Source organism: Lontra canadensis, unplaced genomic scaffold (assembly GCF_010015895.1).
Source record: "Lontra canadensis isolate GAN:19392208 unplaced genomic scaffold, GSC_riverotter_1.0 scaffold25, whole genome shotgun sequence".
In the NCBI taxonomy this organism is placed as follows: domain Eukaryota; kingdom Metazoa; phylum Chordata; class Mammalia; order Carnivora; family Mustelidae; genus Lontra; species Lontra canadensis.
Window position 1 is genome coordinate 21,007,477 of NW_022631019.1, and position 24,809 is coordinate 21,032,285.

The 24,809-nt window shown below is 50.9% G+C and overlaps 1 protein-coding gene across 1 annotated transcript in view; it reads left to right on the top strand.

Annotated features, from left to right (window-relative positions):
- Positions 1 to 470: 470 nt before the first annotated feature.
- Positions 471 to 24,809, top strand: part of OPRD1 (opioid receptor delta 1) — a 33,031-nt gene continuing 8,692 nt past the window's right edge. The window contains exon 1 of the mRNA XM_032863953.1: positions 471 to 817. Within this exon, the coding sequence (XP_032719844.1) occupies positions 597 to 817 (221 nt within the window). The 5' untranslated portion in view covers positions 471 to 596. The remainder of the gene's footprint in view (positions 818 to 24,809) is intronic.

A 24,809-nucleotide genomic window follows, 5' to 3' on the forward strand; every position in this document is an offset into this window, starting at 1 on the left:
ATCTTAATCTCCACAACAACCTTCTGAGTGTGGTGGTGCGATGATCCGCATTTTACAGTGGAGGAAAATGAGCTTGAGAGAGATTAATTGACTTGCCCAAGGTCACTCTCTGTTCGTTAGAGTAGAAGCGAGACCTGGGATTCACATCCAGGTCCTTCAGACTCCAAAGCGGCAAGGGGTGAGGAGGTGACTCCCAGCGGGGGTCGGGGTGCACCCGAGCCCGCGGAGCAGGAGCATACCTAGGGAGGAGTGGGAAGCTTCTCCGGCCCAGCTCCAAGCCCGTGGTGCAGCGTCCGCCCCCGGTCGCGGGCGCAGACTGGCGGCCGCCTCCGGGCCACGTGGTGCGCGCGGCGGGCGCGTCCAAGGATCCCGCAGCGGCTCGGGCTCAGAGCGCTCGGGGCGAGGAGAGCAGCCGGGCGCTGGGGGGGGCCGGCGGCCAGGCGCGCGGAGGGGACTCGGGGCCGACCGGGCGGCCGGGGCACTGCAGTCCGTGGCGTCGGGGCCGCGCGGCCCTAGTCCTCGCGCGTCGCTCGCACCGGTTCTCTGCGCCCAGGGCGCACGGCGGGGAGGGACGCGGCACCCGCTGCCCGGCCGCCATGGAGCCGGCCCCCTCCGCCGACGCCGTGCTGCAGCCCCTGCTCCTCGCCAACGCTTCGGACGCCTTCCCCAGCGCCTTCCCCAGCGCCAATGCGTCGGGGCCGCCGGCCACCCGGAGCGCCTCGTCCCTCGCCCTGGCCATCGCCATCACCGCGCTCTACTCGGCCGTGTGCGCTGTGGGGCTGCTGGGCAACGTGCTGGTCATGTTCGGCATCGTACGGTGAGTCTGCTGCGGCCTGCTAACCCCCCGACTCCCCACCCCGGGTGAGAGTGGGGACTGCGTACCGGGGTCCCTGACCTCGGACCCGGGGCTCCCCGCGCCTCCACACTTCCTGCAGGGGGAGCCCGGGGCCCAGCGAGGAGACCACTTCCATTGAGAGAAGGACGCTGGAGAGATTGAGAGAGAGAGAGAGAGTGTGAGTGACTGTGTGTGTGTGTGTGTGTGTGTGTGTGTGTGTGTGTCTAAATAACATTTGATCGTTCGTTCACATTCCCTTGCTTTTGCGGGAGGCTATGTGGGATAGTTTGGCGACAGTTAGTTTCTCACAGTGGGTGATTCTGTGTTGGGGACAGTACACAGGAATTGAGGGTTTGGACCTCTACAAGCCTCCTGGGAGGGGGGCCTCAGGGGAGCCAGCTGTCCGTGCAGGTGTGGGGATGGGAGAAGGCTGGCGGGTCCGCACCACTCTGTGGACACATTGACCAAGTCCCAGTTGGGTTCTTATGGCTCTTAGGGTTCCTATGTTGGTGTGTGCTTATCCCACGCCGTCAGTTGGTGATACTCTCTGTATGAGACTGTGACTATGTGACCGTGTTGTTTTTTGTCAAGTCCCTGAAACCCGTGGGGGAGGAGAGCACCGGAGTGGCTTTGGAACCTTCTGTTTGTGCACCTGTGTGCGCATTCGCCGAGGAGGAGCCCGTCGCTCCTGCATACGGTGGGCAAGGGCTATGGGCCAGCCAGTCCCTCCCCTGCTTCCGTCCTCAGTGGCCTTCTGGCCTGGAGCCCTGGGTGTGATTCAGCCAAGTCTCACCCCCTCACAGATGCCCCATCTCACTCTCTCCTCTTCCCTGACAGGTTTTTCTTTCTGCTGGAGGCAGCACTGGTTTGTCTAGACGGGAGTGGGGTTTGTGCTTTTCACCTCAGGAAGCGAAATTCTCTTCTCTGATATCGATGTAGAGTGCCGGGACTTTCTCAGACAATCTAAAACATCATCAGCTTGCCCGGAAGCAGCCTCCTGACCCAGTTCTGCCAGCTCAGACATGGGCAAAAAGGATCGAAAGGAAACTCCTAGCCTTATAACAACAAAGATGCCCTTGTGTTTACTGACACTTGGAAATGGGTCATCCATGCAGGTTGACTGAGGGCAGAGCCCTAAACCCCTCTCTGGGCTGTGGTGCCACCCAGCAGGGCGGAGGGCAGACGGTGGACTCCAAGGTTGGACTTAGATATGAAACTGTGGTCTCAGCTCAGTCACTGATGCCCATCACAGTGGGCACACCAGGCCCCTGTCCCACCATCCACCTCATCTGTCTGTTTCCCTGTCTGAAGAATAGAGACCCAGTCTCCTCAGGTGGGAGTCTGAACTCCAGAGTCTGGGGTCTCTGCAGGAGAGAGTGTTGTGCCCTGAAGCCCTGGATGAGTGTGGGGGTATTGAGGGAGCATTGGCACCGTTGCCCGCCCAGGATGAGTGGAGGACACAGGATTTCCTGTGCTTTCAGTGGCTTATTACCAGCTATGGTGGGAAGATTCCCCTAAGCACAGGCAGGATGAATCTTTGCAGTGTGTTTTGTCACTGATTCTCCCTACTTTGTCTTTGGAGGTAGTACAGGCTTTAGAGTGGGGCCAACCTGAGTATGAATTCCAGTGACTTGGGTGCATAACTTACTCTTTTGAGCCTCAGTTTGTTTATCTATAGAATGGGGTAACAATCGAACCTTCTTCAGCAGGGTTTTTGTAAAGTGTCAGGGAACAAACATATAAAATGCAGCTGGCCTGGTGCCTGGACCCAGTAAATGGAAGGTGTCTGTGTTATGACGAGAAGGAATTTTCCAGATCCCTTAGAATCTAGTGCCTTTTAAAGAAGGGAGGGTGAAAGAGGCACTTGTCCTAAGGTGGGCCTGAGGATAGCTAAGAGTCCGAGTTGCAGGTTCTGCGCATGTGCCCTCTCTGGGGAGCTCTAGGTGCTGAAGAATGGGGAGAGCTGTGTCAGTGTGTTCTGTCCCGTTCCCAGCTCTTCTCCCGGGACTCTGGCTTTTGGGCTGATGAGCACAGCTCCCCCACTCCCAGTGAGCCAGGGAAAGGCCCCTCACTTCTGACAGTCCACTTGGGGAATGCTCTGGGCTCTGTTTGCTAGGGCTGCTTCCAGCCAACCTTCCCCAAATTCCATTGTTAAATGCATCTTGCAAGCAGCAGAGCTAGCCCCCATAGGTCTCCATGTTGCTAAGACGTTTCCCGAGCCAATCGTGTACGTGATAACTGTCTCTCTGGGTCTGAATGATTTAATCCTCACCTATAACCCGGTGGGATAAGCATTAGCATCCTCAATATGATCACCTCCATTTTGCAGCTATGGAATCTGTGGTTCAGAGAGAGGCAGGATGACTTGTTTTCCAGAGGGCCCACAGCTAGCTCCAGACCTGGAGCTAAAACCCTGTTTTTAGGACTTCAAGTCTAGAACTTTTTCAAGAGCTGCCTGAGGTAGGGGAGAGTCAAAGAATTGCATGGAAGGAGGGAGCAAAATTCTGTGCTTCCTTGTGTCTCAGGTCATCTGAGAACAATGGAAACAAAAGGATTGTGAAGCTACACATTATTTGGCCTAAGTATTTTAGGCTGCTGTCCTGGGGGGAGGACTAATGATGGGGCTGGCACTTAACTCTTGTATCCTGACAGTGAGGCTAAGGGTAGGGCTGCTGCCTGGTGCTCTGCTTCTGCTGGCAAAGTCCCAAGAGCAGTGGAAGGAGGGCAGCCCAGGATGGAGGGAAGCCCCTGATCTGTCTGGTTTCCTGGCACCCCATGCAGGGCTTGGCACAGCCCCATGCCAAGCTTGGTAAGTGAGTCACTTGACTGGTTGAACGAATGTACGGTTGAAAGAATGAATTCTGCTTTTCAGTCCTGAGCTTGGGCAGTTGGGGGGCAGGGGCAGGTTTCCAAGGGAAGATCCAGAGAAACCCTTGGGTTGGGAAAGCAGGGTAGTGTGTGGTGGCAGAGGTCAGGCTCTGGAGCCAGACTTATCTAGGTTCCGATCCTGAGTTCAAAGCCACTTACTTGCTGTGTGTTTGGGTTAGTGACTTCACCTCTCTGAAACTCATTTCTTCCCTTGTAAAGTGGGAAGAGCAACAACGTGTCCGAGGCTGAGGTGAGGATCGGAAGGGTTGCAGCTGAGCCATTTACTTCCTCTGAGAAAAAGGATTGGCACTCTGTGAAGGAATGAAAAGAATGAACTCATTCAAGAAAATTCTATGGATACACTGGGTTAGATGCTGAGGTACAGTGGTGAGGAAAAAAATACACTATCTCCGCCCTCATGGTGGGAGAAATGACAATCATCAGCTAGTCATCCAACAAACTTAAATTTGTGCTGAGGGAAATGGAAGAGTAGGTGGATGCTTGGGGAGCCCACAGTGTGTGTGTGGGGGGTCTCACTTGGTCAGGGAGCTCCAAGAAGACTTCTGAGGAGCTGCAGGATGAGGAGTGGGTAGCTCAGTAAGAAGCTGAGGGAAGAGCCTCTGACGAGAAGCCTAACACAGATGAGGGGCTGAGAAAAAAGAACCTCAGAATCCCCCATCGTGAGGCACCCTTCATTCCTGCCTCCCCCACACTCCAGCCCTCTACCTACTTCATGGACCCTCTTGAGGAGCCCACTCATCCTTCTGGATGCATGAGAGGGGCCTCTGGGAATTGTGCTTTTAGCGAACAGCCCCTGGTCCCCAAGGCTTCTGTGAATCTGTGAAGTATGAGCAGGATTTGGGGGACATCTGGTCCCCAGGCAGAGTGTCACCACTTAGTCCCACAGTGTGAGTTCAGCCAGCCGTGCGTTCACCACAGCAGTGACCCTGTGGGTCCTCAGAGCAGATGCCTAACAAGCCCTCCTTCTGGGTGTCAGTGCCCTGAGAAGGGCTGGCATCTCAGAGTTCTCATTGGTGGTCCACTGGGTAGGGCAGAGTGTGGAGGGCTTAGCAGACCTCCATCTCTGACAGGTGACCCCGTATATCTTCCCTCTGCATGGCCCAGGACTTCCTGGTTTTCCTGCCCCAGAATCCAGGTAGGAGAACAGAGTCGATGCTTTTCTGCATGGCCTCCTGTCTGTTCCGTAGCCTGCCCTGTCTCCCTGCCCACACCTCTCCCTTTCCTGGTTTCAGCAGGCTCATACCCTGCTGTGTCTCCGACCCTCCTTCCCTCCCCCACCTGCTCCCTGCCTGTAACTGGCCTCAGCCTGCCTCTTCTTGACTGTTTCAGGCCCTGTGCTTCTCTGCCCCTCAGTCTCTCCCTTGGCCCCTCTCTCTTCTGACTTCTCCTCGGATTAGGTGTGGGCTCTGCTACCTCCCAAGGTCTTTAGTGAGCTGGACTGCCACCCTGCACCTCGGTTTCTTCATTTATAAAGTGTGGATCAGAGTACCTGCCTCAGACACGTGTGACAGGACGACATTGGTCAAACAGCACGTTTTCCCTCCCATCGCAAGCCCCTCCCTCACAGGCCGGGAGGGGAGGCTGGGCCGCGCAGCCTGGTCTGGGCTGGGGTCATGGCAGATGAATGAGGAGCTCTGGCTGTCCCCTCCCTCTACTACTGGGGTGCCAGGGGTTGCTGGGACAGGTGCTCAGGGGTTAACTTTGCAGGATTGGGAGCTCCGGGTCCCCACCATTTTTCTTTGGAGGCCCAGACCGAGCCCCTTGGCTTCTTGCCTTCCTCCCCTCTCTTATCTGGGTTGGAGTCCACGGACCCAGGGTCCCCAGGCCTGGGGAGATAGAGAGATGCCAGGTCTTAACCTCAGCTCGACCACATCCCGGCGGCGGGCCCTGGGGCGAACGGCTTGCCCTCCCTGAGCCTCATGTCTGCCTCTGTCACATCGGGGTGATCAGGGTAGATTTGGGAGAGGGTTAGAGGAACTCGTGTGTGTAAAGTCTGCACCACAGCACCCAGCACCTAGTAGGCCCTCGGGTGTGCCAGGTGCCGTGACGAATCAGCACCCTGCTTCTGTGCCGGGAGGCAGTGCAGCGCCCCTGGGCCTCATTGTTTACATTTTCTGTCTTTGGCCCTTGCCTGCTTCCCGAATTGTCTGCACATCTGCTTATCCAACATGCATTTGCTGAAGCTGAGCCCTGCCAGGCCTGTCTGGCCTCAGCTCCCAGGGCCCAGACCTGCAGCTGGAGCTTAGGCACGGCCTCTGGCTTCTCACACCACCTGGTATCTGGCGTCCTGGAGCTGCAGCGGTCCGGGGCAGGCTCCCCGCTGTGCTGCGTCGTGAAGGGGCAGGAGCAGTTGACTGCTTGGAGAAGGTTGGGACGTTCCTGGCAAAGGGAACAGCATGAGCAAAGAGAGGTCCCCAGGATCTCCCAGTGCGGCAGAGGGCAGGGGATTTCTCCCTGGGGCGGAGCTGGGTGAATGCCAGCGGCCAGGGTGGCTGTCAAGTGGGAAGGCTGCAGGGACAAAAACCTGACACCAAGCAGGTATCGCCTTCAGCACGGTGTGGTTGTCAGGTGCACCAGCCGAGCGCTGAGCTTTGGTGTGCCCATTCTGGTGGCGAGGGGGCCGGGGGCAGAGGAGCGGCCCAGAGTCAGGCCAGCATGGTCATGTTCGTGTCAGGGGCCTGCGGCTGTACTGAGGCAGGAGTTGCTGGTCCAGACCATGGGAGCTGAGGCCGGATGGGCTCTTGGGTCCCATGGTAAGGTGACCGTTCTGGGAAATGAGGGAGCTTTGAGCCACAGACCGTGGGGAAGAGGACTTTGGAGCAAACTGTGTGGAATGGTGTTCAAAAGGATGAATGGGGTGTGGGTGGGCCTGGGGTGGGACAGAGGGGAGGACCTCAATGAGGGGGAATCCGAGGCCTGGCTCGGGGTGATGGAAGAGAGCTGTGCCACTTTGTCGGGGTCACTGAAACCCTGGCCTCAGTTTCCCCTTTCTAAAATGGAGTGCTGGGGCACCTGGGGGCTCAGTCAGTTAAGTGTCCGACTCTTGATTTTGGCTCAGGTCACGATCTCAGGGTTGGGAGATGGAGCCCCGCATTGGGCTCCTTGCTGGATGTGGAGACTGAATAGGATTCTCTCTCTCTCCCACTCCCTCTGCCACTCTTCCCCTCCTTCTCTAAAAACAAATAACAAACAAAAAAACCAATGTCCTTTTAAAAATAAATAAATACATACAATGGAGTGCTGTTACACCTTCCAGAAGGCAGGAGGCTGGGCCAGATGACCACCGCCCCCCCCCCCCCCCCCCCCCCCGGCCCCCCGCCTGAGCAGGGAGAGCAAGCAGTAGCCCCAGCTGGCATCCCCCAGTACTTCCTGGCCTTGCCCCCCTCCCGCGCTTCCCAGTTATCAGGTTCGTTTCCTGGGGAGTGTGTGTGATTCACAGAGACACTGGAGGACGCCCAGAGTCCCCAAGGGCACCAAAAAGCCTCTCCTGAGCCACCACCATGGGCCAGAGGCTTCTCTATACCCACGATGGCCCTGCAGTGGGGGCTGTGGGCTCTCATGGATAGATGAGGATGGGAAGGCTCAGAGGGAGCAGCTGCCTGTCACGGTCCAAAAGGTGCCAACTCAGGTCTTTCCGACTCCAAACCTACTCCATGTCCCCTCCGCCACTTGTCCACAAGGCTCATGGAGCGAGGGCTAGTGACGTCCAGTTAGAGGAAGGGAGGAGCGGGCAGACTGCGGCCCGCAAACCTCTGAGGCCTCTGCGTTGCTGACGGTGGGTGACAGCCTGGACCGCGGAGCCAGACTGACCTGGGATCCGGGCCCAGCTGTGCTGTTTCCTGGCAGAGTGAGCCTTAGCCACAGACAACCTCTCTGAGCCTCAGTCTTCTCATCTGTGAAATGGGAGTAGCATTAGAACTTCACAGGGTGGTTTTGAGAAATTTATGAGGCATGATGTGAATGAAGGACTTCAGCACAGAAGCAGGCATTTGGCAAGTTTTCAGTAAACATTTTCTTTCTTTTTTTTTTTCCCCTAAAGATTTTATTTATCTATTTGACAGAGAAAGAGAGTGAGCACAAGCAGGGGGTAGGGATAGCAGGAGAAGGAGACTCCCTACTGAGCAGGGAGCCCAATGTGAGACTTGATCCTAGGACCCCAGGATCATGACCTGAGCTGAAGGCAGAGCTACCCAGGCGTCCCTCAGTAAACATTTTCCGTCATCCCCTCCCTCCCTTCCTCCCTTCCTCCCCTTTCCTCCTTCCTTCCTTCCTTCCCCTCTCTCTCTCTCTCTCTTTCTTTCTTTCCAGATTTTATTTATTTGTTTGACAGAGTGAGAGTACAAGCAGGAGGAGTGGCAGGCAGAGGGAAAAAGCAGGCTCCCTACTGAGCAAGGAGCCCGATGTGGAGCTCAATTCCAGGGTCCTGGGATCATGACCTGAGCTAAAGGCAGATACTTAGCTACTGAGCCACCCAGGCGTCCCCATCATGTCTGTTTCAAGGGCTTGCTTCTCATTCTTTTGATTAGCATTTACTTTTATTTTTTTATTTTTAATTTTTAAAAAGATTTTATTTACTGATTTGAGAGAACATGAGTTGGGGGCTACGGGAGGGGTGGGAGGAGCAGAGGAAGAGGGACAAGCAGACTCCCTGCTGAGCAGGGAGCCTGACACCACCTGGGGCTCAATTTCAGGGCACTGAGATCATGACCTGAGCTGAAGGCAGATGCTTAACTGACTGAGCCATCCAGGCGCCCCATCAATCAGTGTTTATTGAGCCCCAGAGGAACTGGAATTATTGGGTAGATTGTATAGGGAAGTTTTATTAGCTCAATATTAGAAATTTTCTTTTGCTGTAAAGGTAACACAGTTATTTCAGAAAATATGGAGAAGTTTAACTAGAGACATACATTACCCATAATCTCACTACAAAGAGAAAAGCGTTGTCATTTGGGTGTATTTCCTTCCCATCTCCCTCTCTCTCTTTTTGCCCGTGTGTGTGTGTGTGTGTGTGTGTGTGTGTGTGTCTTAATGATAACAGGATCACAGTATTGGAATAGTGATCATGTTATATATTATACCTTGTAAGCTGCTTTTCACTTGACATTATATCATGAGTGTGTTGTCATGTTCTCAAACATCCTTTGAAAACATGATTTTTTGATGGCTGCATTGTATGAATGTGTTCTATTGGGGGGACTTATGTTATTTCCAGTATTATGCTGATCTAAACATGGCATCTCGAACATTCTCAAACACTTAGATTTGTGTACGCCTCTTATTATTTATACAAAGAAATTTCCAACAGTCAGAGCTCTCCAGGGGCTCTTAGGTGGTGCAGTTTGTTGGGCATCTGACTCTTGGTTTCAGTTCAGATCATGATCTCAGGGTTGTGAGATCAAGCCCCTGCATCAGGCTCTGTGCTCAGCAGGGAGTCTGCTTCAATTTCTCTCTTCCTCTCTCTGCCCCCACGCCGACATGTGTTCTCACATGTACTCTGTCTCTCTCTCTCTCTCACTCAAATAAATAAATAAATAAATATTTCTTTATTTATCTATTTATAATATTTATTTATTTAAGATTTTATTTATCTGTCAGAGAGAGAGAGAGTGCATGCTTACCCATAAGCAGAGGGAGAAGCAGGCTTCCCGCCAACCAGGGAGCTCGATGAGGGGGTCAATCCCAGGACCCTGGGATCATGATCTAAGTGGAAGGCAGACGCTTAACCGACTGAGCCACCCAGGCGCCCCTAAAATAAATAAATAAATCTTTAAAAGCTGTCCAAATGGGTGTGGGCTGCTGTGTAATGTAGGGAGCTTCCCATCTCTGAAGGTATGCAAAAGGACCCTGGAAAACCACTGGGTGGAGGCAGGGCACTGGAGATTTGGGTGGAGAAAAGATAAACGTAATTGTAGGCTCCCTTCCCCAGCACTGAGATTCAGAGATGCTGTCATCTCAGATTCCCCTTTTCCCCTTCCTGGCAGATGATGCCTGTCTGGAGGCTATGCAAAGGGCAAAGCATGATTTCATTAACCTCAGAGTCCTGGGACCTCTAAATCCAATTGGCTACCCAGAACATCATAACATGCACAGGAAGAGGGATAATCGTGGGCATGAGCCGAAAGCCTGGCTTAAATTAGCAATTTACCATCATGCAGGCTGCAGCGGCCCTATTACCAGCTGGGGGATATGGGGTGGGATGGGGTGTCTGGGTTGGGTTCTATTGATGTATAGCTCCCAGTGCAGCTGCAGAAATCAACAGCTTTGTCTCTGGCCAGGGTGGGTGTATACGGGAAGAATCTTGTCTTCTGGAGCTTTCTGAGTCTTGATACATTGAAAGAACTCAAACTTCAAAGTCCTGTGAGGTCAAAAAGCCCCATCCAATGGATACAACACAGGGAGAGGCGGAAATGACCTCATTCTTCTCCCCTGCCAAGGTGACCTTTTCACCAAGGTGTAGAGCTTTGAATCATGGATAATGATTCTCTTGACTAAACGCTTATTTTTTGCCAGGCAGTCTGCTTAGAGAGATAGAAGTATTACCCCATTTCATCCTCACAGACCCATATGAGGTGCCCCATTTATAGGTGAGGACACTTGAGGCACAGAGAAGTTCTGTTACATGCTCAAAGTACCGTCTGATCTCAGAGCCCACACTCTTAGCCATTGCCCTGTCTTTTGCCACCTGTATGTCAAATTTAGCCCCTGTGATTGAAAAGTGAGGGAACTGAGGCTTGGAGAGGTTCAGTGTCTCTTGAGTTAGTGGATAAGGCAGGACTGGAACTTGCCTTTCCTAACCCCTTGTCCCTTCTTTGCATCTCTTTCCACGCTTGGGATTACCTGGGCTAAGGGAGAGCCAAAGAGTAGCTAGAAATAGTTGTACCCAGGAGCATGGGGAGTGGGTTCCTGTACAGGGCAGCCCAGTGCTGGGTGGGGGGGCGGCACTGACATCTCACAGGCCCAGAGAAGTCCCAGATTCCTGGGACAGAGCCAGTATCTGGCGAGGCAGCCTCATCCTTCAGATGCAAAGAGATCAGGGTTCAAACCCAGTTCTGCTTCTTGCTGGCCTCCACCCTTGGGCTCACCTTGCCGAGCCTGTTTTTCTCATCTGTAGGATGGGGATGATAGAAAACAACCTACGTCGCGGGGTTGTGGCAAACATACATTCAGCAGCTCCTCCTAATATCGGGCGTCGTTCTGGGGGCTGGGCGTGCAACAGTGATCAAGATACCGTGCCTGCCCTTGTGAAGCCAGCATTCTAGCGGGGAAAGATAGACAGTAAATGAGTAGATGTTAAGCCAAGGCCATAGGAGACCATGAGAGAGAGTGGTGGGGCTGCGGTTGTATGTGGTGAGGTCGGGGAGGAGGAGACAACCAAGAAGAGGCCTGCCACTGAGAGGAAGTGTTTTAGGCAGAGGGAACGGTGAAGGTGAAGGCAAAGGGAGAAGATGTGTGGCCCTAGCTCAGGGCCTGGCCCGGAACAGGAAGTTGTTGGTGATAATGGCGCCTTCTGGCTGGTTTCCCAGCACTCTGGAACTTGGGACAGGATGAAGTCAAGGGAGAGAAACGGCTTCTCCAGCCAGCCCAGATGCCCCTGCAGGACAGATGGAGATAATCTGTTTCCTTTGGTTACAAAAACTCATGCTCCTGAAGTGCTAGGAAGTGCCCCCCATCTGGTGATTTTCCGTTCCTCCCTGGGAGAGGTGGGGCAGGGACACCAAGCCCAGCCTGTGACCAGAGAGAGCTGTCCTGCTGGAGGGGCAGGTAGCCCTAAGACACTCCTCTCACCTGTGCAGGCACTGTCATTCCAGCGAAATGTGGCATATTGACTCCACAGGACTTTACATCAAAAATAGCCCTGCCAACTTTCTCGAGTGCTGACAGGGTGGCTAGCTCTGTGCCGAGAGATTCTCTCCTTTAATTCTCCCGATGCTCTGAAGCTGGTAGCATGTTTCTCTCCATTTGACAGAAGAGGACACTGAGGCTCAGAGAAGTGAATTCACTTGCCCAGGGCCACAGTTGGTAAATGGAAGTCAGCCCGCGAACTGAGCCTCCCCTGACTCCCAGAGCCTGTGTGTGCAAGGAGATTGTGAAGCAATGGTCAAGAGGGTGGGATTCGTGACATCCTCTGATTCCAACTGTGAAAAATGACTTTTTTAGAGCACCCGGGATGAGGAGAGGCCGTGGAGCAGGATAGACCGAGTTGTAACGTTATTAAAATAATAAATTGTTAATAAATAAAGGTGAAACTTTCGTGTGTCAGGCAGAGGGATATGTGATAAGTAAGGCCTAGCATGGCCAAAGGCCCAGAGGGGAGATACCTGGGTGTTTTGGCACACCTGACTTTGGATCCTGGTTCTGTCCACTCTGTACTCCTAGACAAGCTCGTCTGCCCTGTGGGTCAGTTTCCTTCTGTGAACAAAATGGGAGTATATAGGTATCCACTTCCCACAGTGGGTGTGAGTCGGAGGAGAGAATAGACATGATGTGCTCTACACAGGGCTGGCTTTGTCTGTTGTCCTCAAGGAGTGTCCCTTGGGGCCTGGGGACAGGTGAGGCAAACTATATCATCCCCGTATTCCTCATACTGTGGTCACTAAGAATGACAAACTTACGTGTGGTATTTTTACATGGAATTGTGGGATTTTCACTTGACGATGGTAAGGACTCAAATGATCAAGAATCCATCAAATCCGACAAGGGCAAAAATGAGCGTGTGCTTTGGTAATATCACAAGGCTGCACACAGAGGACCTTGCTTGGAAACTCCCAATCTCTACAACACTTTCCTAGGGGCTGGTGTCTTTGCCCCTTCTCTGGTGAGGACAGTGTGTGGCTCCCTGGCATCCATGTTAACCTAGATCATGGCCTTTCAGGTCTGTATCAGACACGGTCTTACCAGAAAAAAAGAACCATGAGGATATATTTCAGGGAACTGACTTATGCAGTTGTGGGGGCTGGCAAGGCTGGCCAGCTGGAAACTCTTGGGCAACAACGGATTCTGTAGTCAACAGTCAGAATTTCTTCTCCCCCTGGGAAGCCTCAGTTTTGCCCTTTAAGTTTGAGCTTCATTACCAAGGATAACTTCCTTAAAGCCAACTGATGGCAGGTATTAACCACATCCACAAAATATCTTCACAGCAACACTGAGATTGCTGTTTGAGTAAATAACTGGGTACTGGAGCCCAGCCAGCTTGACACATAAAATTAATCATCACAGAATCAGACAGACTTGGGCATGAGTCCTGGTACTAGAGCCTACAGGCTGTGTGACCTTGGGCAAGTTTCTCTGCTTCCCTGAGCCTCAGGTGCCAAACGCAGTGATAGCACTTAGCATGGTCATTTGTTGTGAGGAGGAAATGCAACAGTGTAAATCAGGTGCCTTTGCCTGTGCCTCGCATAGAGCAAGGGGAGCCACACACAAGTACACGGTCATGTTCCTGAATCAGTGTTTTCTAGTTGTAATGTAATTGCTCATTCCAGTGTTCGATTTCCCTTTTCCCCTGGTTGCTCCTGGAGAGTGGGATCTGTGTCCTGTTCATCTTCTATCTTATTTCCTAGCTCCATGCCTGACCCAAAGGAGACGTCACTATTTCATAAATATCTAGTTGACACTTTGTTAATGAGGTTCTCTCTATGGAGTACTTGGGATCTATAATAAAAATCCCTCAACCACAAGACAAGAGGGAAGATGTGCGGGAACCTCGGGCCTCTCTTCTTTCTAGAGTAACCCTTTGCTTGTCAGCTTTGCAAACCCCTCCTCCGGGAAGCCTTCTCTGATGCCCCCAGGCCCCCGCCGTGTTGCCACAGTGTCCAATGTGTCCCCAATGCGCACATACTTTTTCAAGCACACAATTGCTCATCTCTCCCTCTCTCTTCCGAGGAGCAGGTGTGTGTGTGGGGGGAGCAGGCGGGGAATAGACTTTGCTCACAGCTGGAGCCCCAGCCTAGGGTCTGACACTCAGGCAGAAGGTCAGTAGGTGTTTGTAGGAGGGACATGTCCTATTTCCGGAGACCCGTGGGCTGACATGCTACACTTGAGGAACTCTGCTTTCTTGGGGCCCCATTCCCTGGCCCAGCCACTCTTAAGCCAGAAGCAGAGCCAAGGCGATGGAGAAGAGCTTCTCCTCCCTGGCTTCCACGTGCATGTTGTGGTCCTTGAGCTGAACAGCCCAGGCATCTGCCCTGTTTACTGCTGAGCGTGACGTGGCCACCCCGGCCCCCCACTCATGTTCAACTCAGGGCCCTTTATTTCCATGTTCCAGCCTTTAATCTTCTCTATGACATGCCTTGTTATCATTAACCACTTTCCTTCCCCAGGCTGTGCCAAAACTGAGATAGCTAATTAATTTCTGGCGACTTGCCACTCCTGTTAAATGGTGGGCAGGGACAAAGCTTGCAGCCCTTGCTGCCCGGCGGGCACGTTTCCCTAGTGGGAAGAGCAGTCACCCTCTGTATACAAATAGAGGGTGCCCCCAACTAGACCCCAGCTGGTTGGCTGGCAGATGCTTTGTTTAAGCTCTTTATTCGCCACAGTGGGCACAGCATCTGTGACTGGTGCTGTCGCTGTGCCTTGGCTTCCTCCTTTGTAAAACAAAGGGATTGAACTCGATACACAGGGAGAAGAAGATGCGGTAGAGGTTAGGTTGTAGGTTCTGGAGTCCGAGGGACCCAAGGCCCAGCCCCACCACTCCTACCCTTGGGACTTTTGGTGAGTTACTTCCGCCCTCGAGCCTCAACATTCCTTACCTGTAGAATGGGGCTAAAGCTCACACCCTATGCAGATTCAGTGGGCTACAGACACACTCGTAGCACTCATGTAGCAGCACAGCTAGTACAGATGGCACTTAGTAAGTGCTCCGTAAACAGTCTCACCCGCCACCTTTCCTTTCAGTCCTCACATTCTATGTTCCTGATGGGAAAAAAGTTTTTTTGTTGGGAGAACTGGGGAGTGGAGTGATTTGAACAGACCTGGATTGCTTCTGTGTTTGAGGCCATGGCTAGCAAGATGTTTCACCCCTCTGTATTCATGTCTTAGGGCTCCCGTCACAAATGACCATAAACTGGGTGGCTTGCAATGACAGAAATGTATGCTTCACAGTTCAGGAGGCCCAAAGTTCATGAAATCAAACATGGCAGGTTCCCTGCAAAGGCTCTTGGGAAGACTCCTTCCTCGCCTCACTTCTGGTTGGTGCTGGCAGTCCCTGGCATCCCTTAGGCTTGCAAATGCATCTCTGCACTTGTTGCTGCTGTTTTCCCATGGCCATGTTCCCTCCGTGTGTCTCTGTGTTTCTTCTTATAGGGACAACAGTCATCGTGGAGTTAGGGCCTACCCCGATCTAGTATGACCTCATCTTAATTATGTCTGCAGAGACCCTGTTTCCAGATATGGTCACATCAGAAGTTCCAGGTCGATGTGAATTTTGGGGACACCTATTCAACCCAGGACACTTCCCAAGTTTCCGTACACTCCCTCTACTGTATAAGGATGATAATAATAGTAGCGATTTCATAGGGTCGTTGGAGTAATTAAATGAGCTAATCTACATGAATGTTATGGTAGAATTCAGTAGAAGACGTCAGGCCCGTGTAAGCACCAAGTTGCCATAGCTGCCATGATAGAGATGGTGAAGGTGATGACAGTGATGGGGACGGTCCCATCGTGGACCTGCCCCACACTGGTTAATCACTGGACGCAGGGACCTAGGCTGTAGGCATCTACTAAGAGCCGCCCTCATCAGGAATTCTAAAGCCTTGGACAGGAGCTCCCCTTTTCCCTTTGGCCCCAGCTGCCTTGAGCCCTCATCTGAGAGTTAGCTTCTAGAAGGACAGCTTGGTAGAGAAGAAAGAACTTGGCCTCTCAGGAGTCAGGGAACTGACACCCTGAGTCACCTCATGCAACTATCCTTCCCTTTCCGGGCCTCAGTTTCCCAATCTGTAAAGTGGGAGAGCAGGTTGGACCTCAGTATTACAGACCAAGGCTCAAGTTCCAGCACAGGGCTCTGAGTCCCATCCCAGTGGTGGCAGGTTACCAAAGGCCAGCACAGGAGTCAGGAGGGAGCCCGGGACTCCCAGGACAGCTCAAGGCATGTCATACCCCTTTTTCCTCCTCTGGACAAGAGAAACCACTATGATATGAGCAGCGTGAAATCATAGGCAGGGACAAATGAGGTTCTCACCACACCTTCATGTGGTACGATCATTATACCTGGTTCACAGAGGAGTAGACCGAGGCTTGGGAAAAGTTAGAACTTGCTCAAGTTTGTACAGTTAATTAGAGGCAGGGCTGGGGCTTTAGTCAAGGTGTATCTGGTGTCAGAGGCTGTGCTCCTGGGCTGCATCGTTCCTGTACTAGTTTCCTAGGGCTGCCCTCACACACTAGCATGAGCTTAAAATAATAGAGATGTATCTTGTCACAGCTATAGAGACCAGGAGTCCTCAGAGTGTCTGCAGGGTCACGCTCCTTCCTCAGGCACATGGGAAGAGGCCTTCCTTGCCTCCTCCAGCTTCTGGCAGCTCCTTGTCTGTCGTGCCATGTGGCTGCGCCCCTCCAGTCTGTACCTGTCGTCACCTGGCCACCTCCTTGTCTCCCCTTCTGCCTGTTTGTCTTTTACAAGGACACTGGTCCCCTGTGTTAGAGCCCACCCAGACAATCCAGGATGGTCTCATCCCAAGATTTAACTTAAACACGTCTGCAAAGACCCTTTTTCCAAGTAAAGTCAGTACATTCACAGGCACTAGGGGTTGGGATTTAAACTTGTCCTTCTCGGGGCCACCATCCAGCTAACCATGCTTATTGAAGGCTTGGTGGTGATGGTATCTGCCAAATCCCTAGTCCACAGTGTGGACATGCAGGGGATGGGGAATTTCTGGAGCGGTTTAGAAGGAGAAGGAGATGAACACAGTTGTGAGCTAAGGAGGCCAGCTCAGGGACATGTGTGACACGGTGGTGCAGTTTAAGCTGGTATTTGCATTGGCAGTGAGCGGTGAGCTCGGAAACACTGAAGACCGCATCTGGATATGGGCACAAATCTGAACACCTGTCCACGGACGCCGGCCCTGCTGCCTGGGGTATTGGTCCATGTGAACAGATTCGAGGTTCTAGATCCCAAAGAAGATGGATTTGGCCTCACTTACTTGCCTGGAGAGATGGGAGAAGGCCAGGCCTGAGCACTGTCTGTGTACCCATCACATGGTTGACCTCCATCGTCTTTGGCTCTCTGTTAACCCAAGAGGGTGATCCTCTGTCCTCAGATTATCACACTCAGGACTGTGCCAGCACAACCCAAGATGAGGATGCCGAGGAATGGCCACGTGGCCCTGAGCAGGCAGCTAACCAAGCAGCCATAACGGCCAATGTGGCCCGAGCACTTCCTTGTGTTCACTCTGGCCTCGCCACAGCTGCATAAGGTGTGGAATTTAACATCTGCCATTTTCCAACACGTGGAAGGAAGAAGGGTTAGACACTGTGATTCTGTGAGTAGAATCAGGGGGAATCGTGCCAGGTGAGAAAGAGGCAGCCCTTGGCTCAAAAAGAGAAAACTTGCTTCCTCTGTGTGTGGTCCTAACAACACAGTGGATTGTGCCTGCAGGGGGTGAGTCCCCTGTCTCTGGAAATACTCAAGCAGAAACTGCATAGCCATTTGTCTGGAGGGTCTTAGAGGGAAGGCCTTCACTGTGAAGTTGCTTTCTAGCTCTGGGCTTCCAGGAACTTTCCCCTAGGAGATGCACAGGTATCTGTGTGCACAGGAGTGTTTACCACAGGGTTTTTTGTAATAGCGAAGACGTGGAAACAACCTACATGTCTTTCAACGGGGGATTTATTAAGTAATTTCATGTAGGAGCTTCAGTGTCCACAGGTGAGGCTAGATCCGGCCCAAAAATCTGTTGTGTGGTCCTTGAGCTATAGATAGTTTTTGTACTTTGAAAAGGTTGTAAAGGAGAAAGCGAGACGGTGCCGCAGAGATCCTCTGTGGCCTGAAAGCCTAACATATTTATCCTCTGGCCTTTTACAGAAAACGTCTGTTGACCTCTGGATTAGAATCACAGGCAGGCACCAAAAATTATATTAACTTGTATCTATGGACATAGAGAGATGGTCACAGCATATTTTCGAGAGAGAGAAACAGGTTATAAAACAGTACTAAAGCAAGGTCCCGTTTATGTAAAATAGTATAAGTGTGTGCATCTTATCTGTAACAGTGGTCTGGAATTTTAACAGTGATTTTAATTTTTCTTTATTAAATGATTCTATGTTGTTTGAACTGTTTTTTTTTTAAAGAAATTATTCATTTATTTGACAGAGATCACAAGTAGGCAAAAAGAGGGGGGAAGCAGGCTCCCCGCTGAGCAGAGAGCCCAATGTGGGGCTTGATCCCAGGACTCTGAGATCATGACCTGAGCTGAAGGCAGAGGCTTAACTCACTGAGCCACCCAGGTGCCCCTGTTTGAACATTTTATAGTGAGCAGCTATTATTTCTGAGATCTTAGAAAGGGGTTGGAACCAAGGGAATTCGAAATACGCCAGCAATCCATGCTGTTTGGAACCAAACGAGTTTTGATTGAGCCCGAATCCATTTTGTTCGCTTTGTCCCCGAGGTGCCACAAGGTCAGTCAGGCTGAGGGTTAGTGCTCTTACCTTGTTGCCGTTCTTGGTTTTGTCTTCAGGTCTCTTGCCCCTACTTTGATCCTCATGGGCTGTGGTGTCTGAGTGGAAAACATACCCTCGGCTTCATTAGAAACAGATGAGCTACTTTGGATAAATGATTTGACATTTCCTTTGGCCACGGCACAACTGAGTCGCTTCCATCTCAGGCCAAGCGGGGTCAGGCTCAGGCGTCCTTTGGCGGACCTGTATTTTTTTGGGTTGAGGAGGGAAGGAGGAGGGAGGGAGGAAGAATTGTCCCAGTCCGAGGTCTTCAGTCTGGGGCTGGTTACTTTCCAGGATCAGACCCCTGGACTCCTCTGTCCCACTGGATGTCCTCCAGTAAACCGTGTCTCCTCTGACCTGGCCCCATGCTGATCCTGGGATACAACATGGAGGGGACATGGTTCCTGCCCAAAGGATGTCCCAGTCCAGTGTGGAAGGTGCTAGTGACATTTAGTCATTTACCAAGGGTGTTGAGCACATTATTATTTGTGCAAGGGACTGCTGTAGGTTCTAGGTGCCTAGTGGGGAGCAAGACACACACCATGCCTTCGGGGATCTTAAATCTTAACTGTCAAAGAGAATATGTGAGGGGTGCACAGAGCATTTTGGGTCCACAGGGGAGAAGCTGAAATGGAAGTCAAGAGGAAGGCTCTGGGGGAAAGCACTCAGTTTGAATCTCCACTAAGCCTCCTTCTGACTCTGCAACCTTGGGCGAGTCCCTTTATTGCTCCCTGTTACTGGGGAATCATAAATTCTCTCTACTCTGTGTGGGTCCTGGGAGGAGGAAATGAAGAAAAATGTTTTCCCTGTGCCAGCATGGCATGTCTCAGGCGTAAGGAGTACGTGAACTCATGCCTGGGAAAGACCTGGCACGGAGTTGTTGTCCATGAACACCGGTTGCCACCCCGTTGTGACCAGAGGTGTATGTTTTGTTCTGAATTGACCTCTTTCCCTCATGCCTTGTCACGGTGCCTGTGACATTTTTCTGATGTTTGTAGGCCTGTCTCTCCCCAGCCCCACCTGGACTGTGAACAGATTGTCTGCAAACCCCCGAACCATAGCAGGGTGGAGGAACGTGTGAGAAACAAGAAGGCCACAGAGCCCACCTGCATCCAGATGTGCCGGTCCAGATGTTTGCTCCACTTGGCCTTGGCCTCCAGACCAGGCCCTGCCCCAGGGCCACAGTTTGCTGACCTAGTGCAGGCAGCAGGGGGCCGTGGACTCCAGGGACCTGATCTGAGTTGGCATCCCATCACTGGCACTCCCCAGCCGTGTGTCTCCAGGTGCACCAGCTATCCCCAGCTCCGCTGTGCTGTGGGGACAGTGAGGACGCGGTAGCAACCAGGCTTGCCATGGGGATGAAACACATTCGTGCATTCACGGTTTCCGGCACAATGCCTGGCCGACGGAGGAAATGCTCCTCGGAGAATATCGCTTAAAGAACACAAACAACCCACCCTTAGCCATCAGACCTGTCCCAGGCAGGCCTTGCACCAGGGAGGGAATGGTTTAGCCTTCCCAGCACCTGCCACTGCTCTAACCGAGTGCCCTGGCTTTGCTGGGGGGAGAAAATTCTACTAGGGTCTTACTTGTCAGCCGAGAAGCACAGCTCTTCGGAGGCCCTGGAGTGCTCCTGGGACGTGACGTGCTTCAGACACAGAGCACACCCCCTCTCGGTCAGGGTGAAGTGGGGATGCTCCCCCCTGCCAGTGGGGCTTGTCTGACAGACGAGGGGATGGGCCTAAAGCTGTGACATGAGCACGGCCGGCCACTCGGTGCTGCTTCTGCAGGAAGCCTCCCCTAGGGCTGAGACATGTGGTTGGGAGCAGGTTCCCTTGCAGCTGCGGAATTCAAGATGACCTAATGGAGGATTCTGACTTAGAAAAAAAAGCAAAGGATTTCCCAAGGCTTCTCAGAGTCAGTAGAAGTTCATCAGGCTTGCTGTCCTCACCCCCAGGAATGGATCCAGTGGGAACCCTAGGAGAGAAAAGCAGAACGATATCAGGGGATAAAAGCCCAAAAGGGCTGCCTGTTCTTGTCTACATGCCAGCCAGTAAGCCAGACACTTTCACACATGTTGTTCCTAAAAAGCCAATTACATTGAAATTGCCAATGAGGAAGCAGGTTCAGAGAGGTGAAGTCATTTACGCAAGATCACACAGTCCAGTATGTTGTGGAGCCAAGATCTAGAGGGCCCTAAAGGATTCCCACACCACACTCTTCAACTTAGGGAACACACACAGTGATGGCACGTTAGTCACGTCTTTTATTTTTTAATTGTAAAATACAACAGAATTTACCATTTTCACCATTTTTAAGCACATGAAGCACATTCACACTGCTGTGCAGCTGTCACCACCATCCCTCTCTAGAACTTACTTCATCTTCCCCAGCTGAAACTCTGTCCCCATTAAATAACAATTCCCCATTCTCTCTTCCACCAGCTCCTGATAAACCCCCATTCCACTTTCTGCCTCTGTGAATCGGACTGCTCTATGTACCTCATTATAAGTGGGGTCACACAGGTTTTTGGTCTTTCGTCACTGGCTTACTTCACGTGGTCCAGTGTCCTTGAGGTTCACACCTATTGTACCAGGTGTCAGAATTTCCTTCCTTTTCAAGGCCGAGTTAACATTCTGTTGTATGCCTAGGCCATGTCTTGTTTATCCATTCATTTGTCAGTAGACACTTGAGTGGCTCCCACCTTTTGGCTCTTATGAAAAGTGCTGGTTTGAATGTCTGCAGACACTTCTTGGAGACCCTGCTGTTTGTGCTTCTGGGTATGTACCCAGCAGTGGGGTTGCTGGACCTTATGACATTCTGTTTTCAGTTTTTTGAGGAATTGCTATGCTGTTTTCCACAGTGGCTGCACCGTTTCATATTCCCACCAACAGTGTACCAATTTCTCCACATCCTTCTCAACACTTGTTATTTTCTGTTGTTGTTGTTTTTTTTTTTAAGATTTATTTATTTCTTAGAGAGAGCACATGCACTACCATAAGAGCATTGGCGTGGGTCAGAGGGAAAAGGAGAAAGAAAATCCCAAGCAGACTCCCCACTGAATGTGGAGCCTGATGCAGGACTCGATCCCTCCACCCTGAGATCATGTACCTGAGCCAAAGTCAAGAGTCAGATGCTTCACTGACCGAGCCATCAGGTGCCCCTGGTCTGTTGTTGTTGTTGTTTTTGATAGTAGTCATCCTAATAGGAGTCAGGTGGTATCTCATTGGGGCTTTGATTTTCCTGATGACTAAGATGTTGGGCTTCTTTTCATGTGCTTATTGGCCATTTTTATATCTTCAGAGAGATGTCTATTTAAGTCCTTTGCCCATTTTTAAATCCAGTTGTTTGCTTTCTTTAGTACTGAGTTGTAGAAATTCTTTTTTTTTTTCTTTTTGAAGATTTTATTTATTTATTTGACAGAGAGAGACACGTGAGAGAGGGAACACAAGCAGGGGGAGCAGGAGAGGAAGAAGCCGGCTTCCTGCTGGGCTGGGAGTGTGATGTGGGGCTCAGTCCTAGAACCCTGGGATCCTGACCTGAGCCAAAGGCAGACGCTTACCGACTGAGCCACCCAGGCACCCTTAGAAGTTCTTTTTATATGCTGCATATTAATCCCTTATTGGATATGTGATTTGCAAATATTTTCTCCCATTCTGTGTGATCTTTTTACTCTGTTGATGGTGTCCTTTGATGCACCAAATTGTATAATTTTTTAAAAAAGATTTATTGGGATGCCTGGGTGGCTCAGTGAGTTAAGTGTCTGCCTCTTTGCTCAGCAAGGAGTCTGCTTCTCCCTTTCCCTCTGCTACTCCCCCCTGCTTGTGTGCTCTCTCTCTTTCTCTCTGTCAAATAAAGAAAGAAAGAAAGAAAAATTTAAAAGATTTATTTATTTATTTTACGGTCAGGAGCAGAGGGAGAGAGGGAATCCTGAAGCAGTCTCCCTACTTAGCAGGGAGCCCAACACAGGGCTCAATCCCAGGACCTCCAGATCATGACGCAAGCTGAAATCAAGAGTCAGCTGCTCAATCAACCCAACTGAGCTGTCCAGGCAGCTGACCAAATTGTTTAATTTTGACATAGTCCAGTTTATCTGTTTTTCTTTTGTTTACCTGTGCTTTTGGTGTCACATCCAAGAAATTATTGCCAAATCCAATGTCATGTAGCTTTTCCTCCAATGTTTTCTTCTATGAGCTTTATAGTCTTACCTCTTACATTTAGGTTTTTCATCCATTTTGAGTTAATTTTTTATATGGTGTAAGGCAAGGGTCTAAGGTCATATCTACAACTTTTTGAAATAGAAAAAAACAATTAGAGACCAACAGTAGGGTTTTGAGGGGTGGGGCAGTAAATGATTTATCTTTCCAGAAAGTTCAGTCTCTCACCCAGCCTCATTCTTCCCTTCATCTAGCTTCTACACAGTAGTCATAGTGATCTTTTATGAAACACACATAAATCAAACCATATCACTCCCTTGCTTAAAATCTCCAGTGGCCTCCTGCTGCACTCAGAATAAAATCCAGACTTCTTGCTGTGCATGATTTGACCCTTGCTGACTTCTCCCTGCTGCATCTTCTGTTGCTGCTTCTCAGACTTACTGCCACTTAGTCACACTTAATGTCTGACCATCCCTGCAGCTCATTAAGCTCTTTTCTGTCACAGGGTCTTTGCACATGCTGTTCTTTCTGCCTGAAGTACTCTACCTCCTTAACTTCACATGGCTGGCTCTTCCTCATTCTTTCCAACCTGGTAGAAATGTCACCTTGTCTTAGCTCAAACACCATAAAAAAATACCATACACTGAGTGGCTTAAACAACAGAAATTCATCTTCTCACAGTTCTGGAGGCTAAATATAGAAGATCAAGGTGCCAGCATGGTCAATTTCTAATGAGAGCTCTCCTTCTGCCTTCTAGATTGCCACTTTCTTGCTCTGTCCTCACTTGGCAAGAAGAGAGAGAGGGGGAGGGAGAGGGAGAGAGGAGCAAGTTTCTAGATGTCTCTTCTTATAATTCAGTTCATAGCACACATCCTCAGAAAAGCCATCGTTGACCTTCCGATATAAGCCGGATTCCTTCCACAAGCCTCCCTCTCACTCTTGCTGGGTAATGTCCATCACTTTACCCAGTTCTTTTTTATATGGTAGAGCAGTAATAGTGGGTGACTCTATATTAATTAGTGTAGCAGTTTGTTCAAAGTCTGATCCCTCCCTAAGACCATAAATTTCCAGAACCTAGACTGTCATCTTCAAACCTATATTCCTTACTCAGCACCTGGCACATACCAGATACTTGATTAATACCTGCTGGAAGCGTGAACAAATAATAAATTCACATTCCTTCACTTTTTCACTAACTATGGGACAGGGTGGGGACAGGAAGGGAGGTAACATGCACTGAGGGGCAGTACAGCAAAGTCATTACCACATGTTGGCACTAGACAGCCTGAATTAAATACCAGCTCTGCTACTTACTGGTCACGTGACCTTGGGCAAATTACTTCCCTCTCTTGTGCCTCAGGTTATGTTCCTTAAGAGATGTCAACACATATTTGGATGATGAAAAGCAATTTGAAGGAGAGTAACAGGCTGAGCAGGGGTGAGGTGTGGAACTGAAAATAGGGGCAGAAGATGGATTATCTGTAGAGGGAGCATTGAGACCCTTAGGGCCCCCCCCACCCTTGTTATGCTGCACAATCAGGTGACTAACCCTCTATTCTGCAAGAGGTTAAGGGTTTTTCTCTCAAGAAGTTAACCTGGAAGAACTCTGAGCAGCAGACACAGAAAGGGTCAGAGTGAGATACCAAATGGAAAGTGCGGTGGGGGAGCGTCCACAGACCCCTCCTCCAGCTCTGCTACCATAATCCTGACAGCTGGAAGTGTGCTCCCTAAGCAGGAGGTTGGAGAATTCTTTCTCAAGGCCCCAGAGAAAACACATGCTGGGACTGATATTTGCATGTTCCCCTGTATAAAAGCTTAGTTTTGGCCCAGTTCCCCTACAGTGAGGCTCACCAGTTGACAGGACCCCCATACTGATGTGTGCACATGTGCACAGACACACACACACACACACACACACACACACACACACAGGGCTGCCATTTACTTATTTAGTGCTTTACTTAAAGATCAACCTGTATGGGGCACCTGGGTGGCTCAGTCAGTTAAGCATCTGCCTTCAGCTCAGGGATTGGGCTGGGATGAAGCCCTGCATCGGGGAGTGTGCTTCTCCCTCTCGCCCTCCCCCTTCTCATGCTTTCTCTCTCTCTCTCTCTCACTCTCTCAAATAAATAAAATCTTTTTTAAAAAATCAACGTTTAGTCGCATATCACTAGATGTTTGAAGGAAGTCTCTAGGATAAAAGGGGGGGCAAGCAAACAAACAGAAATGTTTGAAGCAAATAGATAATGCAGAAAGCAGAAAAAAATACAAAGCAAAAATTA